General features: G+C 36.6%; 1 protein-coding gene across 3 annotated transcripts in view; it reads right to left on the reverse strand.

Moving 5' to 3' along the window:
* NBEA (neurobeachin) overlaps nucleotides 1-17,931 on the reverse strand; it is a gene marked incomplete at its 5' end in the record, with an annotated part of 531,924 nt that overhangs the window by 444,217 nt on the left and 69,776 nt on the right. For all 3 annotated transcript variants that reach the window (XM_080929212.1, XM_080929210.1, XM_080929211.1), the window contains 6 exons: nucleotides 37-156; nucleotides 2,631-2,757; nucleotides 3,514-3,635; nucleotides 4,306-4,401; nucleotides 4,648-4,748; nucleotides 7,996-8,227. In XM_080929212.1, the coding sequence (XP_080785338.1) occupies nucleotides 37-156; nucleotides 2,631-2,757; nucleotides 3,514-3,635; nucleotides 4,306-4,401; nucleotides 4,648-4,748; nucleotides 7,996-8,227 (798 nt within the window). The remainder of the gene's footprint in view (nucleotides 1-36; nucleotides 157-2,630; nucleotides 2,758-3,513; nucleotides 3,636-4,305; nucleotides 4,402-4,647; nucleotides 4,749-7,995; nucleotides 8,228-17,931) is intronic.

A 17,931-nucleotide genomic window follows, 5' to 3' on the forward strand; every position in this document is an offset into this window, starting at 1 on the left:
TATACTATAGGATATATTTTAAAAATTTAAACTTACATCATTTGTATTAACATGCCACGCCATGTCGCCATAGGATACCAGCTGGCCATTAACATAACAACGAATCTCACTGTTCCTCCATCGATTGTAGATGTGGACGATGCTGATCATGTACCACTGCAATACAACAACTAAGATGTCAAAGGCGATGCAGTTACTACTCTCTAAAATGCAGTCCAAGCCTTTGCTTACAAGGCATCTCAGGGACTTTACATCTCATGTCCCTTCCTCCCATTTCTTATTTTCCTGGTGAAAGCACAGGCCGAGGAGCACCCATCCCCCAACACTGATACAGAGAAGTAGCAGTGACTACTCATGAAAACAACACTTGAAGGCAATCACAGGAAAATCACTATAAATAAATAAAGTTCATGCCAAACATTCAGAACTAATAGGAAATACTGAACAGTCAAGAAAGAAAGAATGTTACTGGATAAGTTAAATTTTTATTTTTCTGTCTCATGGAACCATCGAAAATATGTAAGTGAGCTTTCACGTTTCAAAGGATCCCAATGTTTGACTTGACAGTTTTAAGCTAAAGACAGTAACTGACCTGGAGAGTGCTTAATGCATACTGACACCAACCATATACACTGTGCTCTACATTCAGTCTGTATACAAAAATGATGTATAATGAAAATGTACAACAAGAAATAAGAAAAATACATAGAGTGGTACTAAAAGTTCCTGAGGTATGTATTACAACTTAAAGAAAATAAATGAATATTTACACAAATATCAGCAGGTGCTATGCACTGAGCGTTTCTATAAAGGACATACAATGCTAACAGTCACACTCACTTTGACAAGGGCACACACCTCTTAAGTAGTTCAGCTAGGCAAACAAAAGGTTTAGAGTTGCATATCCTTTTAGGAAAGATCCGTAACCTAGTTACTGTGGTAAAGTTTTCCCTGGTTAAAGCACAATAGCAAGTTAACTACCACATGTCCTAGACAATTAAAGAACGAAAACATTTAAATTACATTTTTCCATAATAATAATGAACACTAAGCCCAAGTAATTATAATTCTCATTTTCAAGGTTTATTAAAATCTTCTCAGAAAAATGCTTTTAACCTGTTTCATTCCCTGGGCCTTACTCTTAAAAGACCCTCTGCAATTACTATATTTAAAATGCTAAAATAATCAGGAATTCGTTTTCATAAGCAAATAAGAAAAATAAATAAAATGAGAACAGATTAAACTTCTTGGCTTTATGTGACCATAGGTTAAGAACCAAGGATCTAGACTGATGAAATTTGTGTCTTTAGAAAGCAAAAGACTTTATTTATTCATTAAAGTTACACTGCTTGCTGTGGTTGTTTTGACTGCATATGTGTCAGTGTGGAGGCATCAGGTCCCCTCAGTTGTGAGTAGCCATGTTACCAGGAACTAAACCCACGTCCTCTGGAAGAATATTCAGTACTCTTAATCTCTGAGCCATACCTCAGCCTGTCTAAGTCATATTTTTATATAGCTATTCAAAGTATTGGCAGTCTACTGAACTCAACACTCTGTCAGGCCTCTGAGAAAAATGAAAGATTAAGTCCATCACAGATTTTCGTTTCAGCAATCCTAAATGGGCACATAAGTGAATACTGAAGATGTGAATAAAGGAATGACAAAGGCAGTAATTGTGTCTGACAATAATGTATGTCCAGGAGGATGGTAGGAGAACAACCATCTGACACAGTGGCTCCTGCCACGAATGTGTCTCTTTGTTTGGACCCACAGTGACAGAGAAAGAAAAGGAAGTCAGAAAATGGGGAGGAGCAGAGAGAAGAAACAACAACAAAAGACCACATAGAAATGTTGTAGAAATAATTCATTCGGATCATAAAGAACATCGAGACATTTTCAATTTACTTTGTAGTTGCTAAAAAGCAAATCATTAGCTTAAGCAAATGTACATCTTCAGAAAAATAAGTCTAGTGTATAAAATAGTTTACAAAACATGCAAGATGGAAAGAAAGCAGTTTGAAGAAGTTAAACAGCAATACAATTTTAGAAGAAAACAGATGCATTTCACAGATATAATAATACATAAGACAAAGCAAGCAAAAAACAGATGAGGAAGATGCCCCAATGACTAAAAGATGGCAGATCTCTAAACCAGAGGTCTTCAACGCTTCTGTGGATGTGGACCTGGATAGAGAAGGCTCAGAATTTTAGATTCTGAGATCTGGGAGTGAGAACATCTCACAGTTGGTGAAAAGCCAAGGAACAGAGCACAGACAAGTAAAAGTAGAAGAAATTAGAAAACTGAATAAAAATCCCCCAGTATAAGTGGCAAAAAAAGTGAGGTGTTTCCTGTTGTCCTGTCACATTCCTGGTTCCAGAGGCTTCCTGCATGGACTTCCAGGTAGAAGGCCACAAGTTAGGTCACACTTAGAATGAACTAGTGTGACAAACTGCACAAGAGAGGAAAAGACATCACACAGAAGTCAGACATGGAGATAAGAAGAATTACAGGAGACAGAAAGGCACTGGAAGTCAGAAGGGTAGAGAATATTACAGAAGTCGTGCTGCACAGCCCTGGGGAAAGGTAGGTGACTGAAGTGATTTCCTAAAGAAGCATCTACTCGCCCTACCTTGCGAGGCTGGAAATCATACTTCACACAGTGCTGGAAACCTTTTCCTTTGGACTTCAGAGATGTGACTATCAAACAGTTGCCAACAAAATGAGCAGAGTAGCCAACTCCTTTGCTAGTACGAAAACTGTATGAATACAAGAATACAAAAGCTCTGGTTAAAAGAAATGTACCAACACCTACTAAACCTTGTAAACGAAACTTAATTCTCGGTGTAGCCATAGTTAATACATTGGCCAAAAAGAAACTAAAACATAATGTTTACAAAAACAAAGAAAGTAAGGAATTTAACTCTAGAAGGAGTAGGCTGTGAAAACTTCCTATTTAAATGTAAACTACTAGGTATTATACACATTAATGATCAAAATGTGTCCTGGGCAGACTGCATGTGAAAGACCATCACCACGTCACTGATTCCAAACTCATTTCAGTAGAGTTCATGTTGTCAATGTCAACTTGGTCTCTAAGTTTACAATGTTTATCAAAAAAGTCTTATCAAAAAATGATTTTTATAATAATGTGATAGATCAATAAGTGTGTGTTTTACTCTAAATAAGAACATGATTGCTAAACAATTTATATAGTTATAATTTCTTGCATGGCTGTTGTTATTTTTACCCCTGTGTGAATTATACTTATAGAAATAAAGGCAAAGTAGACAAACTAGTGGGAACTTATCTCCTACATTAGATACTAACACTACTCTACTTCTAACAGATGTATCCTTCATTCGTATACGTGGAAGAAAATATACCAATGTGAATATAATACCCTAGAATCATTAGTAAATAAATATTAGCTATATAAGTTTTATAGTACAGTATATAATTTCAAAATTCAAATACATAAAGCCTAAAGTACTATACTTTTTCATATTACTTACCAATACAGATAAGGTTTATCCTTATCAACATTAATGTTATTTAATGGATCCATACGAAACCAAGTGTTAAGGGTGAAGCCATTTTGATAAGGCCACTTTGCAATGGGAGGCAATGCGATTGCCTACAAGACAATACAAAAAGTAAATTACCAGTTACAAAATGGTACTACAGAGTAACTATGGTCTAATTTCCCTCTCCCTGAATATCAACTACAGAAATAAACTCTTATTGCATTTAAAATTTTTCTACAGAATGTTTTTTGAAGCATAAAATAGGCTAAGTATCATTTCTGCCTTGCTCAGCATGCTCCAGACTGTTCTCCAACCCTCCCTACTAATTCCCACAATACACACACATGTGACTGCTAAACATGCCACAGAATTTTCTGATCCTAAGGCCTTATACTAGTTTTCAGTAAGACTTCATTTTCTTAATGGAGCTTAAACAGTTATAGCTAAAAAATAAAAACAAAAACCTGCCCTGGAAAGTGGTGCTGGAGTCAGGAGAAAGGTCTAAGTCACTGCCTAGCATGATGAGTAAACAGGGCGTAGATGCACATCCCTAATTCCAGCGTCAGGAAAGCTAAGTAGGAGGTCTGTGAGGTACACAGCAAGGCTACATAGCAAGACTGTCTCCAGACTCCTCAACAACAACAGCAGCAAAAGGACCATAAGCACATATCATATGGTTTTATTCCTAGGGCAATCTAGAAAGGACAACCTAATGGAACACCAAGTAAACTCAGATAAAATAGAGATAGATAAATAAAAATACATGTATGTAAAGCTTACCGCAGCACTACACCCAGGGAAATTAAAAAATGTATCAGGACCATGTCTTTGTGGCATCTGATTAAGAACTGACAATAATTTTACTGCATGCCTTGGCTGAAAAAAACAAAATCAAAAAATAGTTATTATACAAAGTTAGCAATAATAGCACATGTGCTACTTTTGGCATATGTACTGTTTGGTAACTAGTAAGGAAATTACATTTAAATGATTTACTAAATGGCTTAAGAAGGAAATAATTATCATTACCAATTCAAATATATGGTTCTCCAGTGACAATCTGTTGAGCATTAAGTATTAATGAACTAGTTTTGAGGACTACTCCCTCTGACCGCCGCTTACCCAGATTCCACTCTCTCCTCGAAGCATGCTGAATAAAAGCTTCAGTTCCTTCACAGTGATGCTGTAGCTTGCGAGAACTCCCAGCATATCCACTAGAAGATCTACGACGGAAAGTGCAGTTACTCTCTACTCTAGGCATGAGCTCAGCTGTCAAACATCACCTTCTTAAAGGTGCACCAAGTTACTAAATGTTACTTCTCCTTACAAATGTAAAATAACTCAGTGTCTTCATTAATGTCTATCCTGATTCATAATGCAAACAAATTCATTACATGTAGAAAAAGGGAGGACAAATATTCAAAGGCAACAAGACACCATTGCACACGGGTTAATTTCAAATGAAGCCTCTCATTTGACCGATAAAACATGACAGTGAAACATTTAGTTCTTGGGAAATTTACAATGTTGAGTATTTACTCCATCCACAATAAGATACTATTTCAAGAGTATGTACTACTATCAGAAAACCTCAAAATCAGACTATGAGATTTTAAATGCTATCATTATCTTGGATAAACTATGGACCAAATAACTTAGTCACTGTCCAAAAATACATCCACAACAAACAGCAGAGTCAGTATTCAAACCCGTGCAGCATGAATGGCTCCAGAACTCTCACGGCCACTGGCTAATCTAAAAATGGGTGGAATTTAAACATTTAAATATTAAACATAGCTAATGTGCATGTGTTTACTAATGTGTTGTACACATAACCCACCAATAAATAATAATCTTGTCTGATAACTTTCTCTATACATTAAGATTAATATTTCTCTCAATAGTCTTTGTAACAGATTAAACTAAATATTTATATATATTTTCAGATTCTAAAGTACTTAGATCATATGCAATTTAATATAAATACATACATATACTTATATGTATATATAAATATATATGTATATATAACCAGTTAATATAAGAGGAGAGGTTAGAGTGAACAGAAATGATTATCACCTTATCACCAATTAATATGAGGGTAGGTTGGGAGAACAGAAATGATCCATTTTTGTTGTAAAATGTATACTGTTAAATACAACAGATTGTTGACTAGAATATCGAAGATTAAAGTATTTCTGTATTTCAAAATTCAGTTAATTAGCATAAACAATAACTAATTCATTATATTTTGTTAGTTCAATGAGTAAGCAAGCTCAGTGGTAAAAATTTTGACAAGTGTGTATGACATTTTTGAGAGATTTTTAAATGAAACAAAATGTCTCAATATTAAAATAATAAAATCTTAGTGCATAAAACCAAGCTGCTTAAAAGAAAATTCTATATAAAAATCAAAAATCTTAAAATCCCTTAGTTGAAATAACTATCACTGCAGATTTTTAAAATATTTACATAAAAATATTTTGTAAAAAAAATCAACTTTGTATTTATAATTATCTGGATAATTGGGACAAAATTTGTATCAAATTACTCTTAACATTTTCAAGTACATAAAGACCAAATTATAATTTGTAGATGTCCCATAACTAAGTAGTTCAATTTAACCTTATTATTACAGATAATTCTTCAACAAAAATTTTAGAGGAAAAGATTACCAATGCTATAATTTTTTATCAATTTATTATAAATATTTAAGCACGTTTTAGTGATATGTATTTAACACATCAAAGCACTCAAAGACCGGAGTGTAATAGTGCGCTGGTGCTCATTCAGGCCTTCAGGTAAGCACTCAATCTCTACTGTAGGGAGTTAGGCAGCATTCCTCCAGGACACTCATTCCCTTTCTCATATCCTCAGTATGAGGTCCTTTGGGAAAATAGTGCTACCGAGAAGAAAAGATGAGAGAATTAAAGAACTTCACATATGACAGAAAATGCTGAACATGCCCTCACTGCTGTCTGCTCTCAGGAATACTATAAACCATTGTGCTTTTTCAGGGCACTCTTCTAGAACTATTCTGTAAAGTTATAGGTACTTTATTTAAGAAAAACAACAAACAAAAAACACATCTTACCTAATAGGAGACAAATATCATATGATACCCCAGACAACACATACTACCATACTAATACACACAAACATACTCAAGACACTCATACAATCCCCTATAAATAACTCTAGGCATTGAAAGTCATGCGAGTGTAACCTCATTTTTAGTCATGTTAATCATTCATCTGAACCCGTGCTCAGCACAAATACAAGCCACTTTGGAAGCAACCAGACATGATCACAAAGTAGTAAAGAAATTTAATGCTAAAATTTTAATTTAAATTTCAAATCTATTCTTGTCAACCCCACTGTTCATTTCCTTCTTTCTTGATGTTTTACTCTGAAAATTTAAAAATTAAAGTCCTTATATGAAATAATTTAAAAAATTCTTTAGGTTCTGACTACCTGTAAAGAGTAAATATTATACTGTACAGTCAAATTAGTACTTTAATAATTTTGAAAATATTTTTGTGACAATAAATTTAGACTACACAATTATTTGTTTAAAAAAAAGAAAACAATTTTAAACTGCACTTATTTTGTAGATAAAATAACTGCTGCTCTGGGATCACTAACCAAAACATTTCTACTGAAACATATCTAACCACACAGGTAAGAGCTGGTACTAACAAATCCAAGATTGCAAGATTATTGCTTCAAAAAATTCTCAGTGAACAAAAACTAACACTTCATATATATTTTATGTTCTATTCTACATACTGGTTTGAATGAGACTGGCTCCCATAAGCTCACACAGTTGAACACTTGGTCTTTGGTTGGTGAAGTGGATTAGGAGACATGGCCTTGCTGGAGCGGGTGTGTCACCTGGGGCAGACTGAGACTTCAAAGGGAAGAGGTCAAGCATGTGCCTCTCTCGGCCGCTTATTGAAAATGAAGATGACAACTGTCAGTCGTCCCCCTGGATCCTTGTGCTCTCCCATCATGGACTCAACCTTCTGTAACTGTAAGTGCCATTCAACACTTTTTTTCACAGTCAGCCTCAGTTGCAGTGTCTTACCACCACAATAAAAGCTCTGAGAATACGGAGGCCAAAGAATAGGAAGGCAACAGTAGGTACTTTGAAAAGATACACCCTGGTCATTCTTTAGGACCCAGGTACAGCAGACTGGAAGGCTTGAGCTGGAAAAACTTGGTAAATGGCTCTAAACTACGCACTGTAATATTTTAAATGTGTTGCAGTTCAGTTATATGTAACGTAAATATAACATAAAAACAGTTGATTTTTCTAATAATTTTCTACTGTACTTACTCCATAGTACTCAGGACTTCCTAAAACTTGGGGACAGTAGGTGGAATCTAGTAACTGTGCTTCTTGTCCACACACGTACAATAACATAGAACATGTCCTATATCCCACAAGTCTGTTCTCCGTGCGCGTACCTGCTATCATGTCATCCACCGCGCTCATTTTCAGCAGCACTTGCTCGATCAGCCCCACCTCTGTGCTGGTCTGTAAGTTCCGAACACTCTTCCGTAGGATGGCGGTAAACATGCTCCATATCTCTGCTTGGCACGTTACATCACAGTGCTCCAGAAGCTCGGCCATGCACGTTATGCTCTCAGCGTCCTGGATGATAAAGTTCATCTCCAGGTCAAACTCCCCACCAACCAGCTGAAAGTAAACAGGGAAAGAAGTAAGCAGGGCTGGCACGGGAGGCCATGTCCAACACCACACTGCGTAATCACAGACAATCACACATCAAGGAAGGCAATGAACAGGGCCTAATTTTTACAAAGATGAAAGGAAAACAGTAAATTCAAGTCTAGAGAAACACACAAACTACGAGGAATAATCATGGGAGAGGGAGAGGAATCAGGACAAATAACCTTTTAAAAATCTCAGAAGAGGTACAGTATCTAAGCATAAATATCACAAAATTCACTTTCATTTTTATCTTATTGAATTCATAGGGAGAAACAGAGATGTAATTAAGAGGCAGCTTGGTTCAATTTCCACATGGAAAATGAAGAAATATGAAACTGATATAAGAACAACTTACAGTTAGTGTTGAAACATTAAAAAGAATGATTTGTACAGAGAAATATTAAGGCCTTATTATCATCTAAACCATAAAAGAAAAGGGGGGAAAAGTGGATTTACTGTCAACATTATGACTTGTGGGAAATAACTCAAAAGCTGCTACTGTTCCCATCCACACACTACTTTGAAAACCATTACCAGCCCCACTCAGTGCTTAGCAGTAGATAAAAAGAGAGAATAAAATATCACATGCTTATTCTCTACTGATCAAACCACATGAATTATTACTGCAGTATTTGATTAAGGATAGCCCCCATAGGCTAATAAACTTGAATGTCTGGAGAGTAGCACTATTTGAAAGGATTAGGCCTTGTTGGAGAAAGAATGCCACTGGGGGTTGTCTGACCTCAGTAGGAGAGGTCACTTAGCCCTGATGAGCTAGATAAGCCAAAGTGGGTTGGTACCCAGGGGAGGTCTCCTCTTGAAGGGGATGTAGGGGAAGAGGGGGTGGAGGGTGTGACTGGGAAAAGAGGAAGGGGGCTGGGATTGGGATATTAATTAACGGGAGGAAAAATAAAAAAGCCCAAGCCAGGACCCGCAGTTCTGTCTTCCCACTGCCTATGGATCTAGATGTAAAACTCTCAAGTTACTTCTCCAGCCCCATGTCTGCCTGCATGCTGTCATACTCCCTGCCATGATGACAGTGGACTAATCTGAAACTGTAAGCCAGCCCCAACTAAAGACTTCCATTTTAAGAGCTGCTGTGGTCATGGTGTCTCTTCACAGCAATAAAACACTAAGACAATTATATTCAGCTAGAAACATCCTATTGTACAGTAATAAAATGGATATCCTTTTAGTCTACAGAATAAAAGATTTTAAAACATAGACTGTTTTTTAAATAAGTGATATATTTGAAAATACTCATTCATTTGTTCTTTCAATAAGTAGTTTTGTGATAACTATTTTTGGAACTGTTATATACAGGCAGACAAGAAAACATTTACACACTAAGAATGGTAAATTCCAGAAATAGGTGTATACATGTATATAGTACATCTTATTCAAAACCAGCAAGACCATAGTATGTATTTATGTATGCGCGCGCGCGCACACACACACACACACACACACACACACACACACACACACACATATATATAAAGCATAAAGGCTGGTTTAAAATCGAAACTGTAAATTAAAAGCAGAGAAAATGAAATTAGTAGCAGACAGGAAATAAAACTAGAGAAGCATACTTCCTACAACTGGACCATTCCCAAGTCTGGACAAAGGGTATTCACAGGGCTATGACCACAGCAGCACCCCCTGACCTAGATGGCATCAGTACTATTTAAAGGCTTTATATCTTCTGAGACTCTATTATCATATTTACTTTAGTGGAAAAAAGAATCTCAGATACAGTGTTAAAAAAACATGAAGATAATCATTGGGTTGGGGCTCCAAGATCCAAGAAGACCACCTAAATGAGAATGTCTATAAAAAATAAAATGCATTTAGGAATTTCTAAGTCATATAAATTTAAACTTATTTCTCAAATTTTGAAGTTTTATGTTCAAGTAACATTTTTAACTTATAATACAAAATTTAATTTCAAGTAACTAGCCCAAATTTTGACCTGTGATTGAACTATTCTCCAGTTTTGCTTTTGCATCTTCAATCCCTTTGACTCTACTATTTCTAGTTTATTTCTGAAAATTGCTGCAACAGCTGATTTTTGTGAGTCTGAGGGCAACCTTGTAGACACAGAAATACACAATGAGTTCAAGGCCAATGAGGGGGACATAATGAGCCCCATTTAAAAAGAAAAAAAGTATAGATACAGATAGGCAGCATTAGCATTCAGCCTCAGCATCTATACTCAAGTGCACAAACAAGATTATGTTCACACTCACACACTCACACACTCACCCACTCACCCACATAAAGATGTACAATGATGCAATGACAGGCACAGTCGGCATTAAGAAAGCAGAAACAACCCTAAGTTTCCACATAACACATGTACTCCTCTGACCCAGTATAGCTGCAGACCCACAAAACGGAGCCAGCCAGTTTTCAGACAATGCAACATATACTATGCTATGACATTATCTTCTTACATGTCCCACCAACACAGTACCCTGTGCCATGGCACTCTATTTTCTTGAGAATCTATCTAAGTCAACTATTATTTTCATCACTCCATATGAGTAAAGAACAAATATCTATCATTACTGTGTGTCTAATTAACTAGTCATAACTGTATTAAGCTATTCTCAAGTCCTTTTTAAACCAGAAGAGGTTCTCAATCTCACTAACATAGATATTTACCATGAATAGGTGTGAGGCTGTATTGTGACCCTGTGTCTGATTTTGTAGCACTATCCAGTTATAAGAACAAAAAAATGAAAAGGATATCACTTAATATTTTTAGAGTAATCTGTTAAACAAGTTTCAAATATTATAGCAGAGCCTGGTAGAAATTCCCCCAAGTATATAATACATAAAGTAATGAAATATGAGGCCACAGATAAAGGAGAAAGGGTCTGCTTTATACAGAACAGATGCCCACAATTCTAGCAATTAGGCTTTGCTACATAAAGTCTAAGTTTCCATCTTTCAAAGTAGATTACATAATATCCCTTTATGTTATCATTTAATTACAAAAACTACAATCAAGGTTCCATAATTTTGTAGCCCAAATATGAAAAACAAGCCTCAGAGATACTGCAGAGTGTGTCTGTTTCATCTAGAAAAAGCTTGTATGGTGGTTTTTAACACCGTTGTGTTAAAGAGACTGTTGTAGGAAACTCTCTTTCCAAATTAGCAAAATGCCTCTACTTAACAAATGCTCTAATAGTTATCAGCAGTTAAACCGTAGAAGCAAAAGCAGTGGCTTTTTCTTAAACAAAACTCTACTTAAACAATAATCTATCAATTCCGAAAAGAAAAGGTGTCAATGTCTTTACGGTTGAAAGTGAGGACAAATGAATTACACATAACCCAGGTCAGACAGAAGCAGCAGATTGAGGATTCTTGTTTAGATAGAAAGTGTCCTTTACTATAACGTCAGAGGGTTAGATGCAGGAGCTTAATTTTAAAATACAAAGCTTATATTTGAAGTTTAAATTACGGTGCATATGAGATCTATAAAACAAAAAGGCCTCTAACCTGTAAGCCCCACTCGCCCCAGGACAGGTAAGTTCCTGGAGTTCTGGCATGTTCTTGTAAGATAACACGCCACATGTTGTGTTTTAACTTCTATAAACAAGGGTGGGTGCCAACTGCACAGATGTGCTTGATCACTGGGAGGTACAAAGGCAGGTAGTGAATCAGGCTTGCTCCTGATTGGTAGGATGGGGCGTAGTCTTTGGGGTCTTGTCATTATAAGCACAGACTCACATAATTCACACTATTCTCTGGGAATCCTGGGTATGGATCTGGCCAGCGTTCCCCCTCCTCACCAGTATTTAATGAAGCTTGCTTTACATTTGGCTCCAAAAAAATTGCGGTAGTTGTCTTATTCTCACTTGGTATGAGTAACAGTAGACTTACAGAAAAATCAACAGAAATGGCACAATTACAGTCACTATGAGAAAAGTTTTATGTTCAAGTAACATTTTTAACTTATAATACAAAATTTGCTGTAAGAAATGACATTTCTAGAGAAGCAAACCACAAAAATAAAATCACTGGGTAAGTAGAAATTAGTTGGTAGTTTCTGGCAGTTTGTTTAGACTTGGTAGCCTAAAGTGGCCTAGAACTCAATCCCTCCTGCCTCAGGCAAAAAGTGCTGGAATTACAGGCCTGAGCCACCACATCCACCTAGAAATTCAATTACAAGAGAGTCCATAGCGTTTAAAACATCATAGAAAACATTCTGAAAGACAGAGATGTGACACAGCGAAGTCTAAGCAGGTCGTCATGTCCCCAGACTGGGAAGTGAACTAAATCAGGAGGTACAGCAACCCCTGTCCCCCAGAATGAAGCTGACTCTAAGCCTGTGGGTTCTCAATGAATGGCTCTGGCAGTCTGCTGTCACGGGAGTCTGTTCACCTCTACAGGCCTGAACCCTCAAAATAAACATCAAAGCTGAGATTTTTAATGACAAAACCTTATGTACATAAGAAAGTTTATTGATAAAACATCAAGGTTATAAATATGACAAGAAAATACATTTTTATGTAGGAATTAGAAATTCTAACTACTACTGTTTTAAGTATCTTATAAGATTTTAAGAAATACAGACTACTGGGATAATACAAAATAAATTAGTATTACTTGGGTCAAAAGGATAAACCAGTTAGAATTTTTTGCAATTCATTTATTATAACATCATTCATTAAATCTTAATGTAATACTTACAATCAGTCAACTTCCTATTCGTGGATTAAGACATTTTAAAAAGTATACAGTTATTTTTCATCTAAAACTCTGTTTACATTTACTTCCTATAAAGAACATAGTTTTCTCGTCAATATTTTAAATTTCATTATGTTTCTAAGTATCTCCAATATATATCTCCAAATATTTATCAACACCAATGGCTAACATCCCAAAAGCTTTTCCCAGAAAGATTATCTTTCTCTAAATTTCCATTATAATCCATCTACATATAAGTCATTAAATAATATTAGGGACTAAACATGTTTTTTCTCCAACATCCACTGAATGAAGTCTTAATCTCTAGTGTGACAGTGTTAGAAGCTGAAATCTTTAGAACTCAATTAATTGAAATAAAAATCTTGGAGCAGTTCACTCAGTATGAGATTAGTGTTTCTGTACAAAGAACAGACACCAGACCTTCGTCTATCTGCCACAAGATAATACTACGAGAGACAGATATCTGTAAGACAGAGTTAAGTCTCTATCCAGACATATTATGGAAGCAACTAAACTGTAAAAATTCCCATTTTTTAAAACTATATAGATTTATTGGCTGCATATCATTTAGAGCCCACAGGAATTTTTTTCTAGTCTGATAAACGCATGATTATATCTTATAAAATTGTTTTACATCTCACATAACAAGCTTTTAAAGAAAAAGAACTTTTTTGTTTTATTATAAACTTACATTTTATACCACAACCACACAGCCAAGCCCATATAAGTTATTTAATAATTAGCAGAGAATGAGAAGGCCGCAGAATGGGAAGATAAAAGGCAGGAGGTAAGAAAGCACCAACTTTCACTACTCAATGTTTTCACTTTCTTTCAATAATGAATTACTCAAGTTACCAGAACACTTAAGGCTTCAGAGATCATAACACATCCAAAGGTATTTTTTCAACTCTATATATTTCGGTTGCCTTACTCTTTCTTATGTTACTAAGGTCTCATACTAAACAAAATTGAAGGGACTTATTCTTGACTTAGGAAGGTGTTATTAGTTATGATTACTATTGTAATGATACACCAGACCCAAAGGCAACTTGGAGAGGAAAGACTACTTCACTCACAGCTCCAGCTAACTGTTCATCATCAAAAGTAGTAAGGCAGCAACTGAGGCAGGGCTGACCTGGAGGCAAGAGCTGATGCAGAAACAATGGAGGGTGTTGTGTACTGGCTTACTCCTTATGGCCCAGCATGCTTTTTACAGAACCCAGGACCACCACCCCAAGAGCGGTCTCATTCACAGCATCCACCCCACCCCTGTCCATCACTAATTAAGAAAAAGCTCTATAATAGGCTAGCTTACCACCTGATCTTATGGAGATCTTCTCTTACTTGAGGCTCCCTCCTTTCTTATGATTCTACCTTATGCCAACCTGACAGAGAACTAGCTAGTAGAGGAGGAGTAATTTCTCCATCTCATTTACTAAGTATATTCGGAATGTTATGCACAAGTGTCAGTTGTTGAAATCACACTTAAGTGTTTCCAATTTTAGTTCTTATTTTCTACTTAAATTTGTAACACGTCCCTTTGAAAAAACAATCTAGGGAGTAAAATCACAAACACACACACACACACACACACACACACACACAAATACACTGGCATACTAAGCAATGTACTACTACCCAAAGAAAGCTGGCAAAAGATTAAGAATAAATTTTTTTAAACTTCTGGATTCTAGTCACAACTAGGTAAGAAGCTACTACTCTTGTTAACAACACAAATAATTTGCCTACTATCTTACCATTACTTGGAATCTAACTGGAAGCTATCAATCATAAAGACTCCTGGGTAAGGACTGCTAATTCCATAAGCAGCAATGTCACCCCTGTTCACAAAGACATTCATGGATCCACATCTATTTGACAACTTCAAGAAAAGCACAAAAAAATTCCTTTTGTTTCCACTACAAGAGCTTTCTAAGACTAGCTGACTGCTAAGGACAACATCTGGTCTTAGAAGAACTGGTTGTAGCAGTCTAAAGGGGTAGCATTGTGTAAAGAAAAGAAATATTCATGTGGAGAAAGGAGAGTTATTACATTGTGAAGGCTTTTTAATTCTCCCAGTTACTGAGGGGGAATCACGCAAGCCAAACATGCCCAGAGCAGTAGCACATCCGAAAGAAAAAGTAGTAGCTAGTCTAGAAGTTTTGACCTCCAATTAGCCCTTAGGCTCTACAAGAGTATTTTAATTTCCTTCCAGTTTCCTTTTTCTTTTCTTTCCTTTTTTCAGGGGGAGGGGGCGTAATTTTCTTTACTTATATTTCAAATGTTATCCCCCTTACCTGTTTCTCCTCTGGAATCCTTCTTCCCCATCTCCCCCCCTCCCTGCCTCCATAAGAGTGCCCCCCCCACCCACTCCCTCCTTCAAATGTTAGAAAAAAGATGATGTCCCAGGTTTCCAGCACCAATGTTTAGGAAAAAGATGAAGAGAGTGGGGGGACATGCTTCATGGAGATTTGGCAAGGCATGGGGGCAAGAGGGATGCCTCTGGTAAAACCCATGTTGAGAATTCCTCCCACATAAGGGATCAGGACATGACAGTATAGTACAGACTGATGTTTATTCAGGTCATGGGGAGTGTAGTTTAGAGGGTAGTAGAGGCAGAGAGAGAAAAGGAGCAGAGAAGCAGAAGCAGGGCATGAGCACATAGAGAGAGGGAAGAAGGGAATGGGGAAAGGAGGGGAAAGAGGGAAGAGCAAGAGAAAGTAAGAGGCCAAAGAGCAAGAGAGTAAGAGAGCAAGAGAGAGGAGGGGACACACAACCCCCTTTATAGTTCCAGTTAACTGGGGTAGAGCATACCTGGCTATTGCCAGGTATCTGTAGGGTGGGGTTTACAAAATCCCAACAGTCCTCCCATGTGTACTCCTCCATTGGGAATCTAGTCTCTGGGAGCTCTGGGAGGATCTGTTCTGTTCCAGAACACCAATGATTTATACTCTAAGATCAAGAATTGACAAATGGGACCTCATAAAATTGCAAAGCTTCTGTAAGGCAAAGGACATTGTCAGTAGGACAAAATGGCAACAAACAGATTGGGGAAAGATCTTTACTAATCCTGCATCTGTTCTGTTCAGGAAATTTTCACCTATGCCTATGTGTTCTAGGCTCTTCCACACTTTCTCTTCTCTTAGTTTCAGTGTATCTGGTTTTATGTGCAGGTCTTTGATCCAGTTGCACTTGAGCTTTGTACAAAAAGATAAGAATGGATCTATTTGCATTCGTCTACATGCCAACCTCCAGTTGAACCAGCAAAAATTGTTGAAAATGTTGTCTTTTTTTCCATTGGATGGTTTTAGCTCCTTTGTCAAAGATCAAGTGACCATAGGTATGTGAGTTCATTTCTGGGTCTTTAATTCTATTCCAATGATCTAACCTCCTGTCTCTGTACCAATACCACACAGTTTGTAATCACGATTGATCTGTAATACAGCTTGTGGTTGGGGATCGTGATTCCCCCAGCAGTATCCTGGGTTTTTTGTTATTCCAAATGAATTTGCAAATTGGTCTTTCTAACTATATAAAGATTTGACTTGGAATTCTGATGGGGATTTCATTGAATCTGCAGATTGCTTTTGGCAAGATGTCCATTTTTACTATATTAATCCTGCTAATCCATGAGCATGGGAGATCTATCCATCTTCTGAGATCTTCAATTTCTTTCTTCAGAGATTTAAAGTTCTTGTCATACAGACCTTTCATTTCCTTGGTTAGAGTCACATCAAGGTAGGTGTGACTCTAACAGAAAGTTAGGTCTCATATCAATCGTTTCTACATTATACTTTTTATAAATGACCAATTCTCAGGGCTTAAAATAACTAAATACAATAAGGACTGCTTAGTATGATGTGATCAGCCTTGGGTCTGATTCCTAGCAGTGTAAGATTTACAAGTCAAGTTAAAAAACAAAACACCTCTAAAACCTACAAATAAAAAGTATGATCCACCTAGAATGAAGAAGAAAGGCTAAAGAAAAACTAGGAGAAAACACAGGCATGGTTTAGACTCATTAGACAAAGATTTGAGTTATCTTAAATGGCTCTAATAAAGGAAATCCTGGAGAAGAATGAGCAGCGTAGAAAACTAAATTTCCACAAAGAGAAATCAGTGAAGACAAATTAGTTAAAAGGACAAATTAGAAGTTTGTGTACTGATCAACACTGAAATGCAAATTAACCAGTAGGTCTGAACAGACAACAAGAACTTATATTTGATAATGTAGTGATCTGAATAGGTTTGGCTCCCACAGACTCATGTTTTTTAATATTTGGCCCACAGAGAATGGCATTTTAGAAAGTATGGCCTTGTTAGAGAAAGTCTGTCACTGTGGAAGCAGGACTATGAGGTTTTAAATGTTCAAGCTACACCCAGAGTGAAACAAATTCTGTTTCCTACTGGCTGCCTTTGGATCAAGATGTAGAGCTCTCAGCTCCTCCAACACCATGTCTGCCTGCAGGCTGCCACACTTCCTGCTTGATAATAATGGGCTTAAAGTCTGAAACTATAAGCCAGCCCCAATTAAATGTTAGTCTTTTTATAGGAGTTGCCTTGTTCCTGGTCTCGTCACAGCAATAAAAGCCAAAGTAACATAGATAATGTCCTTTTACTTTTAATTAACTTTCTCAAAGTGAAACTACAAATATGTGCTTTTAAAACATAAGACATCAAATTGTTTTCTGAGTGTGCTCCTCTTAAACAAGAAAAAATAATAATCAAGTATTTTTTAAAGGTCTCTATTATGCTACCTGATTTGTTAAAACTTCACATCATTTCTTTTTCTCTTGAAAATTAGCATACAAAGTGTGATGGTTTAAATAATGTCAGATGTTTAGATGCTTGACCCATAGGGCGTGGCACTATGAGTAAGAGATTTGACCTTGTTGAAGTGTGTCCTTATGGTAAGAACTGTGTCATTGTAGAGGTGGGCTTTTGAGGTCTCC

The sequence above is a fragment of the Micromys minutus genome, assembly GCF_963924665.1.
Source record: "Micromys minutus genome assembly, chromosome: 15".
Taxonomy (NCBI): Eukaryota; Metazoa; Chordata; class Mammalia; order Rodentia; family Muridae; genus Micromys; species Micromys minutus.